Raw genomic sequence first — 16,353 nt, 5'->3', positions numbered from 1 at the left:
ATCTGCATCCTTTTCCTTCTAAACAAAAAAATTATAATCGATTAGATGTCCAACATGACATGTGTGTTGCTTTCTCAAAGACCACAGCACAGTTTATTCTTCTTATTCAAGCTAAGCAACAACAGCCTTCACACTGATATGTCTTTAAAAATAAAATTGAATGCACAGTCTTGTTATTTAATGCACTATTAAAGAAGCACATATTACTATATCACAAATCTGTTCTCTAATATATTTTGATAACTGTATTTCAATATAATTGGTTTATTTTGTAATCCTATGTATTTATTTCATACACTTAAATACATTATTCTGAGGAAGAGCCCATAGGCTTCACTGGTTTGCCGAAGGGGTCCATGGCATTAAAAAATAGGTTAAGAGTCCCTGATCTAAAGGAAGCAATGGCAGGATGAAGAATTTAACTAGTAACACATATCAGGGATCAAGTTACATAGAATAGCATAGGATATGAGCAGACCCTTTGGCCCACAGTGTCTGTGACCACCGTGATGCTAATTCAAACTAATCCCATCCAATAAGGACTAAGGATGGAACTAAGTGGACGAAGATGTGATAGATACATAGCTATATTATTGGAAGCTCATGGCAAGGTCAAATATGACACTAAGGTCACAACAGTGTGGTTCAGCTGCAGCTATTTTCCAGGGAGAGTGACATGGTTGGTGAGAGAATCAAAAGACAATTGATTCATTCTTCTCAGTATGAGATAGACAAGCTAAGAGGCAATTTAGTAATAGTAGAAGGTGAAGAAAGATGCTGGTGGTGACATTGAGTTATTATGCTTAAATAGATGTCATTGAATATGCATATATGATAGCAGTCACGTAATGTGTATACAAAGATCCTAAATTCTTGCAGCTTCCAAGGTATTTGACATGAAAATCTTGTTACAAATATGGTAATCAATTCCTCCTGCATTCAAGTAATCTCCACATGAGATTAAGAGCCTGAAGTAATTCAGTTTTAAATTTCAAGTCCCTCGTATCTGGTTCTAATAGGTTCTTGTTTGTAGGCATCACTCTCCTCTCTCTAGTGTCTCCTTGCCTCTGTTCTCTATGTTACAGTGCTTGCACAGATAGAATGCCAAGCATGAGAAGCTAGTAAACACGAGAGACTAATTTTGCACCTGACATAACTGGGAGTCAGTGGAGCATTGTTTTTTGCCTCCAAAACTCCACATAAAAAGTGCAAGTCAGAAGTGCATGTTTTCTTTTCACACAGCAAGATTAAAGAGGACTGAAAAATAAATGTCCCGGCCATGTACAGACTCCAGAAAATGGTTTAAATTTCACACTAATCTTCAGAAAATGAAAGCCATTGTATTTTCTCTTGAATATTCACTATTTTTGTTCAAAAGTATTGTTGTAAATGTATTTTAGGATCTCAGGTTAGAAAAGTATAGACTTATTTTTTTCTTTATGTGTATTGTATTCACTGAAGCCAGTCATCAAGTTCCATTTTCTATATTCTTGTGCAGAGATGTAATCATCAAAATGAAGATAAAGTGCTGATCAATCATCATCACTTTAACCAGAATAGCATCAAAGATATGCCAGAGCTCATACAGATCAAAGAGAAAAGGATATCTGAAGTTAGAAACGTCTGTAGCTATGTATCGCAGGTGTATACGTCCTATCCGCAGGTCAGTGTCATTTACTCCTTTCTGCTTATAAGTGGCATTATCAAATGTCAGAGGATAATGTGAAATATGGTGATACAGTACATTAGAGAATACTTGCTTTGATATAGGTGCAGTGCAGCTTTTTAAATCGTTCATAAAATATTATGTAACAGTCTTGACCTGGTTCTAATTTGTGATTGAAATTAGACTATTTACCAATGGAATATCAGGATAGTATTTGCTACAATGTGAAATTGCGTTTTATATATATATATATATATAAATGTGTGTGTGTGTATATATATATATATATGTATATATGTAAATATATATATATATAAATAATAATGTTCAATAATAAATGATTTTCTGTCTATCTGTTCATGTTGTATCCCTGTTTGAAAGGGGGGCCCTGGAACTTGAGAAGAGTTGAGGGAGCCGTGGCCAAAAAACGGTTGAGAATCACTGTTGTACACAATCACACTAGAGTAACAGTTGCCTTATTAAATTAATGAATTCAAAATAAAAACCTGGTTGTTACTCACCAAAATTTGTCAAGGACATTAACAGGGAAGTGGAGTTATAGAACATAGAAATCTATAGCACATTTCAGACCCTTCAGCTCACAATGTTGTACCAAACGTACTTACTTTAGAAATTACCTCGGATTACCCATAGCCCTCTGTTTTTCTAAGCTCCATGTATCTCTCCAGGAGTCTCTTTAAAAAACCCTATCATATCCGCCTCCACCACCGTTGCCGGCAGCCCATTCCACGCACTCACCACTCTGTGTAAAAAAAAAAATTACCTCTGACATCTCCACAGTACTGACTTCCAGGCACCTTAAAACTGTGCCCCCTCGTGCTAGCAATTTCAGCCCTGGGAAAAAGCCTCTGACTATCCACACGATCAATGCCTCTCATCACCTCATACATCTCTATCAGGCCACCTCTCATCCTCCGTCGCTCCAAGGAGAAAAGGCCGAGTTCGCTCAACACATTCTCATAAGGCATGCTCCCCAATGCAGGCAACATCCTTGTAAATCTCCTCTGTACCCTTTCTATGGTTTCCACATCCTTCCTATAGTGAGGCGACTAGAACTGAGCACAGTACTCCCAAGTGGGGTCTGACCAGGGTCCTATATAGCTGCAACGTTACCTCTTGGCTCCTAAACTCAATCCCACGATTGATGAAGGCCAATGCACTGTATGCTTTCTTAACCACAGAGTCAACCTGCGTAGCAGCTTTGAGTGTCCTATGGACTTGGATCCCAAGATCCCTCTGATCCTTCACACTGCCAAGAGTCTTACAATTAATACTATATTCTGCCATTATATTTGACCCACCAAAATGAACCACCTCACACTTATCAGGGTTGAGCTCCATCTGCCTCTTCTAATCCCAGTCTTGCATCCTATCAATGTCCTGCTGTAACCTCTGACTGCCCTCCACACTATCCATAACACCCACAACCTTTGTGTCATCAGAAAATTTACTAACCCATGCCTCCATTTCCTCATCCAGGTCATTTTTAAAATCATGTAGAGCAGGGGTCCCAGAGCAGATCGCTGAGGCACACCACTGGTCACCGGCCTCCATGCAGAATATGACCCGTCTACGACCATCCTTTGCCTTCTGTGTCCACAAAGCAATGTTCCCTTGGATCCCATGCCTCCTTACATAGTCATAGTCATAGTCATACTTTATTAATCCGGGGGCAAATTGGTTTTCGTTACAGTTCCTCCATAAATAATAAATAGTAATAGAACCATAAATAGTTAAGTAGTAGTACGTAAATTATGCCAGTAAATTATGAAATAAGTCCAGGACCAGCCTATTGGCTCAGGATGTCTGACCCTCCAAGGGAGGAGTTGTAAAGTTTGATGGCCACAGGCAGGAATGACTTCCTATGAAGCTCAGTGCTGCACCTCGGTGGAATGAGTCTCTGGCTGAATGTACTCCTGTGCCCACCCAGTACATTATGTAGTGGATGGGAGACATTGCTCAAGATGGCATGCAACTTGGACAGCATCTTCTTTTCAGACACCACCATCAGAGAGTCCAGTTCCATCCCCACAACATCAATGGCCTTACGAATGAGTTTGTTGATTCTGTTGGTGTCTGCTACCCTCAGCCTGCTACCCCAGCACACAACAGCAAACATGATAGCACTGGCCACCACAGATGCGTAGAACATCCTCAGCATCATCCGGCAGATGTTAAAGGACCTCAGTCTCCTCAGGAAATAGAGACGGCTCTGACCCTTCTTGTAGACAGCCTCAGTGTTCTTTGACCAGTCCAGTTTATTGTCAATTCGTATCCCCAGGTATTTGTAATCCTCCACCATGTCCACACTGACCCCCTGGATGGAAACAGGGGTCACCGGTACCTTAGCTCTCCTCAGGTCTATCACCAGCTCCTTAGTCATTTTCACATTAAGCTGCAGATAATTCTGCTCACACCATGTGACAAAGTTTCCTACTGTAGCCCTGTACTCAGCCTCATCTCCCTTGCTGATGCATCCAACTATGGCAGAGTCATCCGAAAACTTCTGAAGATGACAAGACTCTGTGCAGTAGTTGAAGTCCGAGGTGTAAGTGGTGAAGAGAAAGGGAGACAAGACAGTCCCTTGTGGAGCCCCAGTGCTGCTGATCACTCTGTCGGACACACAGTGTTGCAAGCACACGTACTGTGGTCTGCCAGTCAGGTAATCAAGAATCCATGATACCAGGGAAGACTTTCTCAATAAGCTTTGTATGAGGTACCTTGTCAAATGCCTTGCTGAAATCCATATACACTACATCTACTGCTCTACCTTCATCAATGTGTTTAGTCACATCCTCAGAAGATTCAATCAGGCTCGAAAGGCACGACCTGCCTTTGACAAATCCATGCTGACTATTCCTAATCATATTATGAATCTCCAAATGTTCATAAATCCTGCTTCTCTGGATCTTTTCCATCAACTTACCAACCACTGAAGTAAGACTCACTGGTCTATAATTTCCTGGGCTACCTCTACTCCCTTTCTTGAATAAGGGAACAACATCCGCAACCCTCCAATCCTCTGGAACCTCTCCCGTCCCCACTGATGGTGCAAAGATCATTGCCAGAGTCTCAGCAATCTCCTCCTTCGCCTCCCACAGTAGCCTGGGGTACATCTAGTCTGGTCCCGGTGACTTATCCAACTTAATCCTTTCCAAAAGCTCCAACACATCCTTTTCCTTAATATCTACAGGCTCAAGCTTTTCAGTCTGCTGTAAGTCATCCCTACAATCAGCAAGATCCTTTTCCATAGTGAATACTGAAGCAGAGTATTCATTAAGTACCTCTGCTATCTCCTCTGGTTCCATGCACACTTTTCCACTGTCACCCTTGATTTGTCCTGTTCGCTCACGTCTTATCCTCTTACTCTTCACATATTTGCAGAATGCCTTGGGGTTTTCCTTAATCCTGTCTGCCAAAGCCTTCTCATGGGCCCTTCTGGCTCTCCAAGTTTCATTCTTAAATTCCTTCCTGCTAGCCGTATATTCCTCTAGATCTCTATCATTACTTTTTTTTTTAACCTTTCGTAAGCTCTTCTTTTCTTCTTGACTAAACTTACAACAGCTTTGTACACCATGGTTCCTGTACCCTACCATCCCTTCTCTGTCTCATTAGAAGGTACCTATGCAGAACTCCATGGAAATATCTCCTGAACATTTGCCACATTTCTTCCGTATGTTTCCCTGAGAACATTTGTTTCCAATTTATGTTTCCAAGTTCTTGCCTGATAGCTTCATATTTCCCCTTACTCCAAATAAATGTTTCCCGAACTTGTCTGTCCCTATCTCTCTCCAAAGATATGGTAAAGGAGATAGAAATGTGATCACTAATTCCCACTGAGAGATCTGACACCTGACCAGGTTCATTTCCCAATACCAGATCAAGTACGGCCTCTCCTCTTGTAGGCTTATCTATATATTGTGTCAAGAAGCCTTCCTGAACACACCTAACAAACTCCACCCCATCTAAATCCCTCGGGAGATGCCAACCGATATTTGGGAAATTAAAATTTCCCACCACAACAACCCTGTTATTATTACACCTTTCCAGAATCTGTCTCCCTATCTGCTCCTTGATGTCCATGTTACTATTGGGTGGTCTACAAAAAACACCCAGTAGAGTGTAAAACAATTTTATTAGTAAAATAGTTTCTACTGCTAAATCATCATTGTTGCTCTGCTTTTGGGTCAAGACCTCTGTACATTTTGTGACTGAAAGATTTACTTTTAATCTTTTCATATTATGATAATGTATGTATGTATCTGCTGTTTTCTTCATCATGAACTCACATTGCTTAGAAGTAAACCTATATGGCACAATAACCTGCTGGCTTTTCCAGAGAATTTGGAATCAGTTGTGTCCATTGTAGATTGTTGCACTAACTCTTGGAGAAATACATGATGTAAGCCTTGCAAAATATTTATGAACTTTATGGGCATTTCTTGAAGTGATTGCAATTAACAAAGCAAGATAATTCTCCTCATACAACCTTCCTGTAACATTACAGCATGTTTTATCACATGAAAGTAACTTCAAATCTCCATTTTTTAAATATTTCGTTTCCTTGAGGACTGTAATCATTCTTGCTATCATTCTGCGAATCTTTTCCATCATATAGTGTTTTAACATTGTGTGATTTAAATGGCACACAGTTGCCAGAATTAGTATCACTGGTTCCTAGATAATGTCATCAAAAGTTGATCTGAAGCAATCTGCTTTTCTATATTAACAGATAGAACATATTCTTGTTATGATTAGTTACCCTATCTAATTATTTCCCTTTCTAAGCCTCCTTTGAAGACAAATTTCATGACATCTATTATTTTCCTTTTATACTGCATCTAAGATTCCTTGCACAATGTATAATTGGTATGTTTCTATTGAAAATTCTATTGATTGCATGTTCTGTCATTGCTAAATATTATAATAAAAGAACTGGTGCCTGCCTATTGTTGTTCAGGATCTCTTGTTTCTGGTCTATATAAATGGCATGAATTACATCCTCAAAATATGATAGATTTGCTGCATTTTGATTGTTTTCTGGATTTGTTGGCACTAGCTGTTATAAATTAAGCAGAAAGAGTATCCATCTTTATTGGCAGTGGAAATTAAGTTCAATATCGATAAAATCAAAGAACTGCAGAAAGTAGCAGTACTACAAGTCTGTGATTCAATTAATTGTAGTAGAAGTTGGAAAATACCTAGCATTATCAATTGATATATCATTTTTGTGCTCAAATAGCAAGAGGCAGCAATTAACAACACAATTTGAAGGTCAAATGATATTGTCTGTTCATTTGAATTAAAATCAAAAGCATTGATGGTGAACTGTACTATACTGTGACCTTGTAAGATTACTGGTCACTTACTTCTGGACAATGAAACCATGTAGTCCTGAGAAGTACTTCAGAAAAGAGCAAACAGTTAATCCTCTTGTCATAGACAATGACAGAAATAAAACAGGACTAAGGTACGAGGGTGTTTATGTTGATACCTGATAACTTTTCCAGTCTCAAAACGGGACTGTCTGGGAGTCTTACAAAAGGAAGTTATGCAAAAAGATTTGCATTTATGTAGTCTTAAAAGCTCCTTGCACATCTGAAAGCATTTTAAAGGCAATGAAATGCTATTATTCTTGTAGCCAGTTTACCTACAGCAAGTTCACCTCAACAACAGTGTGAAAAGGATCAGATAGTTTGTTTCGGGTTAAATATATCTAATATGAGGAGCAAAACCTCAACTCTTTGGGATCTTTCTTTCCAACTTAGTAAGCAAAGGGTGCTTTGCTTTAATTTATCAGCTGAAAGACATAGACCACAGAATTGCTCCATTACAATGGAAGTCATTTAGTCAGCTAGTCTATACTGAGTGTTTCTAGAATAATCTCATCATTCCCATTCTCCCATCTCTATCCATAATGTTGTAATGTATACTTTCTCAAAGTGCCTATACAATTCCCTACTGAAGGCACTGACTGATTCAGATTCCACTACTCCTTTAGGCACTGTGTTTTGGATTATAATACTGTTTAGGTGGAAAAATATCCTCACATTCCCCTTGTATCTTTTTCCAAATATTAACAACCTATACCCTCGCCTTGGATCATACACTAATGAGAACAGTTTCCCTCTACTTACCGTATCTAAGTCTGTTCTATTGTCTAAGCTCTTACTAAATCTTCTTGGATCTTTGTTCCAAGGGAAACAACTCCATTTTCTCACTTCTAACCTTCATCTGAAATCTCTCATTCCTGGAAAGACTCTATATGTTCCTCCTCAAGTGCAGCAACCAGAAATAGACACAATTTTCAGCTGAAACCTAACCAGTGTTTACAATGGTATGCATACTAACAACTCTTTCATCAAGCCCTTTCTCTTGGAAGGATTTAAGCACTTTTATTTATCCAGACTCCCCTGTTTCTGGACATCTTTTGAAACTGTGTCATATATTCTCTAAACACCTTTTGTTCTGAAATATTAAGTGTCTAGGTCTATAATCATGCTTCAATTTTTGCAATGATATGATAGTGTGGAGACCTATTTGTACTTGCAGCTCACCAAATCCTAGGCTAGAAATTTGTCCACACAGCTTCTAACAAACACGCTCAGATTATCCCAGGGTAGAATTTCATATTTACTCACAAAACAAATAGATTTTACCAGCCTTTTTTTCCCCAGAAGCCCTGCTATTAAAGGATGAACACTCAAACTGCATTATTTGTTCATACTGACCTCTTAGTGTGATGGTTTTGGGTTCAAAAAGCCCTCAACCCAAAGGGAGATTTGAAGTCCTATCTGATATAGGTATCTACAGGTACCCTCACTAAAGGGAGGTTATACTATATCCACCTGCTCTTCAAGGACTAACTTACTTCCCTGTCTAGTCTCTGTGACGAGGTCTAACTGCCAATACTCACTGCTTGAGTGGTGGATCCTCTCTCCCTACCAAGGAAGGGATAATTCCAGCTAATGAGATAGCTTAAACACAGCTTATTTTTAATGATTTAAATTTAGACAAATAGTTCTTAACATATTTAAAGCTCACAAAGGATTTCTGATTTATAAAAGATTTCAAATTCCAAAAGATTTATAAACTACAAAGGATTTCCAAATATAGGTGCAATTCTTAAGAACTTAAAGAGTATACCAACATGTTGACTGTCACAGAAACTGAAGGTTCATGAGTGAATTCTAGTTCTCCTTCTGCCATTCTGTCTGTCTGTCACTAACTGAAGAAGTTCTTCCTTCAGTTAGTCCTGACGAAGGGTCTCGGCCTGAAACGTCGACTGTACCGCTTCCTAGAGATGCTGCCTGGCCTGCTGCATTCACCAGCAACTTTGATGTGTGTGTTGCTTGAATTTCCAGCATCTGCAGAATTCCTCGTGTAATAGTATGACAGATCTCTGTGATCCTTTTGCACAAGGAACATATCACTTGTGGGCCACCTTCTTTAACGGCCTTTCCAGTTCCCTTTGTCTTCATGGCAGCACTCCAACACCATCTCACACCATCGCAGCATCTATTTATTCAATAGCAATACTCTACCATGGCTGGAGGACTGTTGATTGTCTTGTCGTATGTCCACTTAAGACCTGACTTCAATGTATGCTGGTGCAATTATTCATGCTGAGAACTGAATGAACATCAAATGGGGGCGACCCTTTCAAATTGACTATGCCAGTAATTGACAGCATCAGCTGCATGTTGGCATTGTACATGAAAATGTGACATTGTTGTTCTGTGAACTTGGCATTTGAAGCCATTCTGTGGCTTTCATGGACAATGTTAGAATTGCACACAATGTCATTTCAATGGCTGAAGCAATGTGGGATGATTCCTCAGCCTTTTGTGGTTATGTACATGCAGTTAAATCCATTTTTATATGACTTAGAGCATACAGCAGCCCAGCACAATACTGCCCTTCAGCCCACAATGCTGTGCCGAGCTAATTAAGAAAATAATACCTAGTAAACGTAAACCACACATGGTTCACATCTCCCACTCTCTGCATATTCATATACCTACCTAAGATCATCTTAAATGTTAATTAAGAAAATAATACCTAGTAAAAGTAAACCACACATCGTTCACATCTCCCGCTCTCTGCATATTCATATACCTACCTAAGATCATCTTAAATGTTTCTAATGTATCTGCACCGCCACCACCAGCAGAGCATACCAGGCACCCTCCAGTCTCTGAGTAAGAAATACCTGCCCTGCACATCTAAGACACCATTAGACAATTCAACACTGGGGAAATATACGAGCTGTCTATCTATGTCTCTCATAATTTTATAAATCTCTATCAGACCTCCCCTCTGCAATTCTAGAGAAAATAATCCTAGTTTGTCCTGCCTGTACTAATAGCACTTGTCCGCTAATCCAGGCAGCATCCTAATAAACCTGTATTGCACCCTCTCCAGAGCCTCCACATTCTTCCTATAATGGGACAAACAGAACTGAATGCAACACTCCGGATACAGCCTAACCAGGGTTTTGTAAATGTGCAACATGAGCAGCACAGTAGCGCAGTGTAGCGCGCCGCTTTACAGCACTAGCTGCAAGACTGGGGGGTCGATCCCCACCGTACAGAGTTTGAAAGTTCTACCAGTAACTCGCATGTGTTTCCTCCGGGCGCTACAGCTTTCTCCCATGTTTCAAAGATGTATGGTTAGTGTTAGTAAGCTGTGGCCTGCTCCATCAATGCTTGTGGTTTGCTCTGCAACAATTCTCACTGAGTTGACACAAAGCTAATTTTTAATCTTTAATCTAATGTTTGGTATTACTAATTGAATCTTGAACTCATTGCACTGACTAATAAATGCAAGCACGCTGTGCTCTTTGTATCAACTTGTGCAACCACCTTCAGGGAGCTGTGGTCTTGGAAAAGCAATAAGCAGGGTAAAGAAATAACTGAATGCAGAATGAAGTGCAACAGCTACAGAGGAATTGAAGTGCAGGTAGATAATAAGGTGTGAGATCATAATGCGGTAGATGTGAGTCCAAGAGTATTTTATTTTGCTAGGGAACCATTCAAGAGTCTGATAACAGTGGGGTAGGAATTGTCCTTGTATATCAATGATGTTAAGGCTCCAGCCATTGACTATGTACTTTCACTTTACATTTGATCTTCTAAAGTGCAACAACTCACACTTATCCAGGCTAAATTCCACCTGCCATTTTCCACCCATATCTGCAACTTATCTGTCTCCAGCTGTATCCCTTGGCAATCCTCTGCACAATCTTCAAGGCCACCAACCTTTGTGACTATCTGCAAGGTTATTAATCCATCCACCCACACTTTCATCCAAATCTCATATCACAAACAGCAGAGGTCCCAGAGTGGATCCCTACGAAACACTATTAGTCATAGTAACACTTCTGCTTGAACAATTCTCAACACTGGTACTTCAGGAGGTTGTGTTTTCAGGCAAGTTTCTGCTCTAACTACATCTAAAAATTTGTAGATGATATCACTGTGGTGGGACACATCTCAAATACCAATGAGTCAGAATACAGGAAGAGACTTGGTAAGAACAAACTTACCCTCAACACCAGCAAAGCGAAAGACCATAAGACATAGGATCAGAATTAGGCCATTTGGCCCATCGAGTCTGCTCCGCCATTCAATCACGGCTGATTCTTTTTACCCACTCCTCAGTCTCACTCGCCAGCCTTCTCCCCGTAACCTTTGATGCCATGTCCTATCAAGCTCTGCCTTAAATACAGTGTTTATGAAAAGTATTCACCCCCCCCAGAAGGTTTCACATTTTATTGCTTTACAACATTGAATCACAGTGGACTTAGTATGCTTTTTTGACACTGATCAACAGAAAAAGACACTTTTGTATTGAAATGAAAACAGATCTCTACAAAGTGATTTAAATTAATTACAAATATAAAACACTAAATCATTGATTGCATAAGTATTCACTCCCTTTAATGTGACACACCGAATCATCACTTGGTTTTGGAGGTCACATAACTAGTTAAATGAAGATCACCTGTGTGTAGTCAAGGTGTTTCAATTGATTGTGGTGAATATGCACCTGTATCTGGAAGGTCCAACTGCTGGTGAGTCAGTATCCTGGCAAAAACTACACCACGGAGACAAGAGAACACTCCAAGCAACTCTGTGAATAGGTTATTGAAAAGTACTAGTCAGGAGATGAATACAAGAAAATTTCCAAGTTACTGTATATCTCTTGGAGTATAATTATGGCAATCATTAAGAAATGGAAAGAATATGGCACAGCTATAAATCTGCCTAGAGCTGACTGTCCTCAAAAACTGAGTGACCGTGCAAGAAGGGGACTAGTGAGGGAGGACACCAGGAGGTTTGTGACAGCTCTGGAGGAGTTACAAGCCTCAGTGGCTGAGATGAGAGAGACTGCATACAACTGTTGCCCGAGTGCTTCACTTGTCACGGCCTTGTGGGTGAGTGGCAAGGAGAAAGCCACTGTTGCAAAAACTCCATGAAATCTTGGCTAGAGTTTGCCAGAATGCATGTGGGAGACTCTGAGGTAAGCTGGAAGAAGGTTCTATGGTCTGATGAAACCAAAATTGAGCTTTTTGGCCATCATCAAAAACACACCATCCCCACTGTGAAGCATGGTGCATCATTTTGTGGGGATGCTTCACTGCAGCAGGCCCCGGAGGGCTTGTGAAGGGAGAGGATAAAATGAATGCAGTAAAATATAGAGAAATCCTGGAGGAAAACCTGATGCAGTCTGCAAGAGAACTGCGACTTGGGAGATTTGTTTTCCAGCAAGACAATGACTCCAAAGCATAAAGCCAAAGCTGCACAGGAATTGCTTAAAAACAACAAAATTAATATCATGGAGTGGCCAAATCAGAGTACAGACCTCAATCCAATTGAGAATTTGTGGCTGGACTTGAAAAGGGCTGTTCACTCATGAACCGCATGCAATCTGACCGATTGAATAGTTTTGAAAAGAAGAATGGGGAAAAATTACAGTGTCCAGATGTGCAAAGCTGATAGAGGTCTGTCCACACAGACTCGTGTCTGTAATTGCTGCCAAAGGTGCATCTGCTAAACACTAACTTGAAGGGGGGTGAATACTTATGGCAACAATTATTTGGTGTTTTGTATTTGTAATTAACTTGGATCACTTTTTGGAGATCTGTTTTCATTTTGACACAAAAGAGTCTTTTTCTGCTGGTCAGTGTCAAACAAAAGCCAAATTAAATCCACTGTGATTCAATGTTTTAAAACAATAAAACATTAAAACTTCCAAGGGTGGTGAATAGTCTTTATAAGCACTGTACACCTAATGACTGGGCCTCCACAGCTGTCTGTGGTAATAAATTCCACAAATTCACCAACTTCTGGCGAAAGAAATTTCTCTGCTTCTCTGTTTTAAATGGACACCTCTCTATCCTGAGGCCTGAGGCCTGTGCCCTCTTGGCCTAGACTCCCCCAACATAAATAACATCCTTTCCACATCTACTTTGTCTAGGCCTTTCAGCATTAGAAATATTTTAATGAGGTCCCACCCCTCCATCCTTCTAAATTCTAGTGAGTATGGACCCAAAGCTATCTAATGTTCCTCGTATGATAACCCTTTCATTCCTGGAATCATCCCTGTGAACCTCCTCTGAACCCTCTCCAATGCCAGCACATCTTTTCTTAGATGAGGAGGCCAAAACTGTTCACAATACGCAAGGTGAGGCCTCACCAGTGCCTTATAAAGACTCAGCATCTCACCCCTGCTCTTGTACTCTAGAACTCTAGAAATGAATGCTAACATCAAATTTGCCTTCCTCATCACTGACTTTACCTGCATTGGGTTACAAAATACACGTGGACTAAGAGGTAGACTGTCCTGTGCTATCACCAGTGGGATCATCAGTTGATCTGCCACCTATCTTCAGGAGTTTTGGCTCTCTTATTCCCTCGAGGTGGTGGGCCAGCAGTGCTAAAGCACCACCTCCCACTGGTGAGCTTAACAATTTGGCACCTGCCTCTATCAGAGTTTTTGGTCACTTCCATCCAACAGATAGTCTGCTCTTCAGGTGTCTATGCAACTACTGAAGGGTTTGCAAGATATGTATACACTGTCTGACTATCTGCCCCTCTGGACATACTTGGTCCACACCCATGCTGATCCTTTCTCTGCTGCCTCAGCTACAGCCCTGCTGGTTGACTTGATCTCTCTTCTAGTGAAGCCAAGGTCACGCAGCCACTTCTGGAGAGTGAATGCAATAAACCCACAGCAGTCTACTTCAAATGGATAGCATGAGACCTTCCAACCTCTGTCTCTGCACTCTGATCTTAATTCTGCATACTTGGTTAACTTGCGCTCATGGGCTTCATCGAAGTTGTCTTCCCAGGGGACTGTGAGTTCACCAATAACCACTTCTGTACTGGTATCAGACCATACGATTATATCTGGACGCAATGTTGTGAAATCTATTTGCTCCGGGAAACTGTCTTTCCCGTCCAGGTCAGCCTTGACACACCAATCATTGGCTGAAGAAAGTATGCTTGATCGTGAGCCTGTGCTGTACACCCTTGACTTGGAGCCTTCTTTCACAAATGATATGCGATGTTCTGTGCAGCATGGGGTATGAGATAAGTTGTGCTGCAGTACTCTCTGCTCAACCGCTTCTGTTACAACTTTGAGAACATTGTTATGTCTCCAAGTGTACATGCCACTGGAAAGATTGACTCTGCATGCACTCAAGATATGTTGAAGTGTTCCCTTCTCGCCAAAAGCATCACACCTGTCTGTCGTATCTTCATACCAGGTGCTGAGGTTGGCAGGTGTTGGGAGCAGATCGTACGCTGCTCTGCATAGAAAAGAAATGCGGAGCGGTTCCATCTGCCACAGAACATTCCAAGATAGATGTTGTTATTCAACACTTTCCCACCAGGTCCAAGCCCCTTGTTTAGCCAGGCCAGCTGTTTTAGTTAACCTCTTCTCCTCTTCTACCTCTCGTATTTCCTGTGCAAATTAACCTTTAGGATGTTCTGCACAAAGACTCCCAAGTCCCTATCCATCTCAAATTTTTGGATTTTCTCCCTACCTAGAAAATAGTCCGCACATTTATTTCTACTACCAAAATGCATGACCATGTATTTTCCAACATTGTATTTCATTTGCCACTTTCTTGCCCATTCTCCTAATCTGTCTGAGTCCTTCTGTAGCCTACCTATTTCTTCAACACTACCTGCCCCTCCACTAATCTTCGTCTTATCTGTAAACTTGGCATCAGAGCCATCTATTCCATCATTTAAATCACTTATATACAGCATAAAAAGAAGTGGTCCCAACATCGACCTCTGCGGAACACCACTCATCACTGGCAGCCAACCAGAAAAGGATCCTTTTATTCCCACATCCTGCCTCCTACCAATCAACCAATCCTCCAACTATGTCAGTAACTTTCCTATATCATGGGCTCTTAATTTGTAAACAGCTTCATGTGTGGCACATTGTGAAAGGCCTTCTGAAAGCTCAAATATACAACATCCATTGCATCCCTTTATCTATCCTATATGTAATCTCGTCAAAGAATTCCAACAGGTTTGTTAGGCATGATTTTCCTTTGAGTAAACCATGCTGACTTTGTCCTATGTGTCCTGGGTCACCAGGTACTCCATAACTCCATCCTTAACAATTGCTCCAACATCTTCCCAACCACTGAGGTCAGGCTAACTGGTCTATAATTTCCTTTCTGCTGCCTTCCTCTTTTCTTAAAGAGTGGAGTGACATTTGCAATTTTCCAGTCCTCTGGCACCATGCCAGAGTCCAATGATTTTTGAAAGATCAATACTAATGCCTTCACAATCTCTACTGCTACCTTTTTCAGAACTCTGGGGTGCAGCTCATCTCTCCAGATGGCCTTCCAATTTTTTGAGCACCTTCTCTCTTGTAATACTAACTGCACTCACTTCTCTTCCTTCACACCTTCAACATCTGGCGCACTGTTAGTATCTTCCACAGTGAGTAGTGATGCAAAATACTCATTTAGTTCATCTGACATTCCGCTTAGCCCCTGTTATTATTTCTCCAGCCTCATTTTCTTGCGGTCCTATATCCACTCTCATCTCCCTTTTATTCTTTTACATACTTGAAAAAGCTTTTACCATCTACTTTGATATTGTTTGCTAGCTTCCTTTCATATTTCATCTTTTCCTTCCTAATGATTCTTTTAGTTGCTCTCTGCAGGGTTTTAAAAGCTTCCCAATCCTGTCTTTCCACTATCTTTTGCTTTGTTGTATGCCCTCTCTTTTGCTTTTACATTAGTTTTGATTTCCTTGTCAACACGGTTGTACTATTTTGCCATTTGAGTATTTCTTTGTTTTATCATCCTGCACCTGCCTCATTTTTCCCAGAAATTCACACCATTGCTGCCGTGCCGTTATCTCTGCCAGCATCTCCGTCTAATTTATTTTGGCCAACTCCTCTCTCATACCATTGTAATTTCCTTTACTCCACTCAAGTACTGCTGTGTCAGACTTTACTTTCTCTCTATTAAATTTCAAGTTGAACTCAAATCACCTTGTGATCACTGCCTCCTAAGGGTTCTTTTACCTTGGTCTCTCTAATCACCTCTGGTTCATTCCATAACACCTAATCCAGTATAGCTGATCCCCAAGTAGGCACAATGACAAACTGCTCTGAAAAGCCATCTCGTA

The 16,353-nt window shown here is 40.6% G+C and overlaps 1 protein-coding gene across 1 annotated transcript in view; it reads left to right on the top strand.

The window, feature by feature from the left end:
* Window positions 1–1,570: 1,570 nt before the first annotated feature.
* The window catches only part of dlg3 (discs, large homolog 3 (Drosophila)), a 404,968-nt gene continuing 390,185 nt past the window's right edge, over window positions 1,571–16,353 (top strand). The window contains exon 1 of the mRNA XM_072270742.1: window positions 1,571–1,663. Within this exon, the coding sequence (XP_072126843.1) occupies window positions 1,571–1,663 (93 nt within the window). The remainder of the gene's footprint in view (window positions 1,664–16,353) is intronic.

Source organism: Mobula birostris, chromosome 10, assembly GCF_030028105.1.
Source record: "Mobula birostris isolate sMobBir1 chromosome 10, sMobBir1.hap1, whole genome shotgun sequence".
Classification (NCBI taxonomy): Eukaryota; Metazoa; Chordata; class Chondrichthyes; order Myliobatiformes; family Myliobatidae; genus Mobula; species Mobula birostris.
This window is presented reverse-complemented; position numbering and strand designations above follow the sequence as displayed.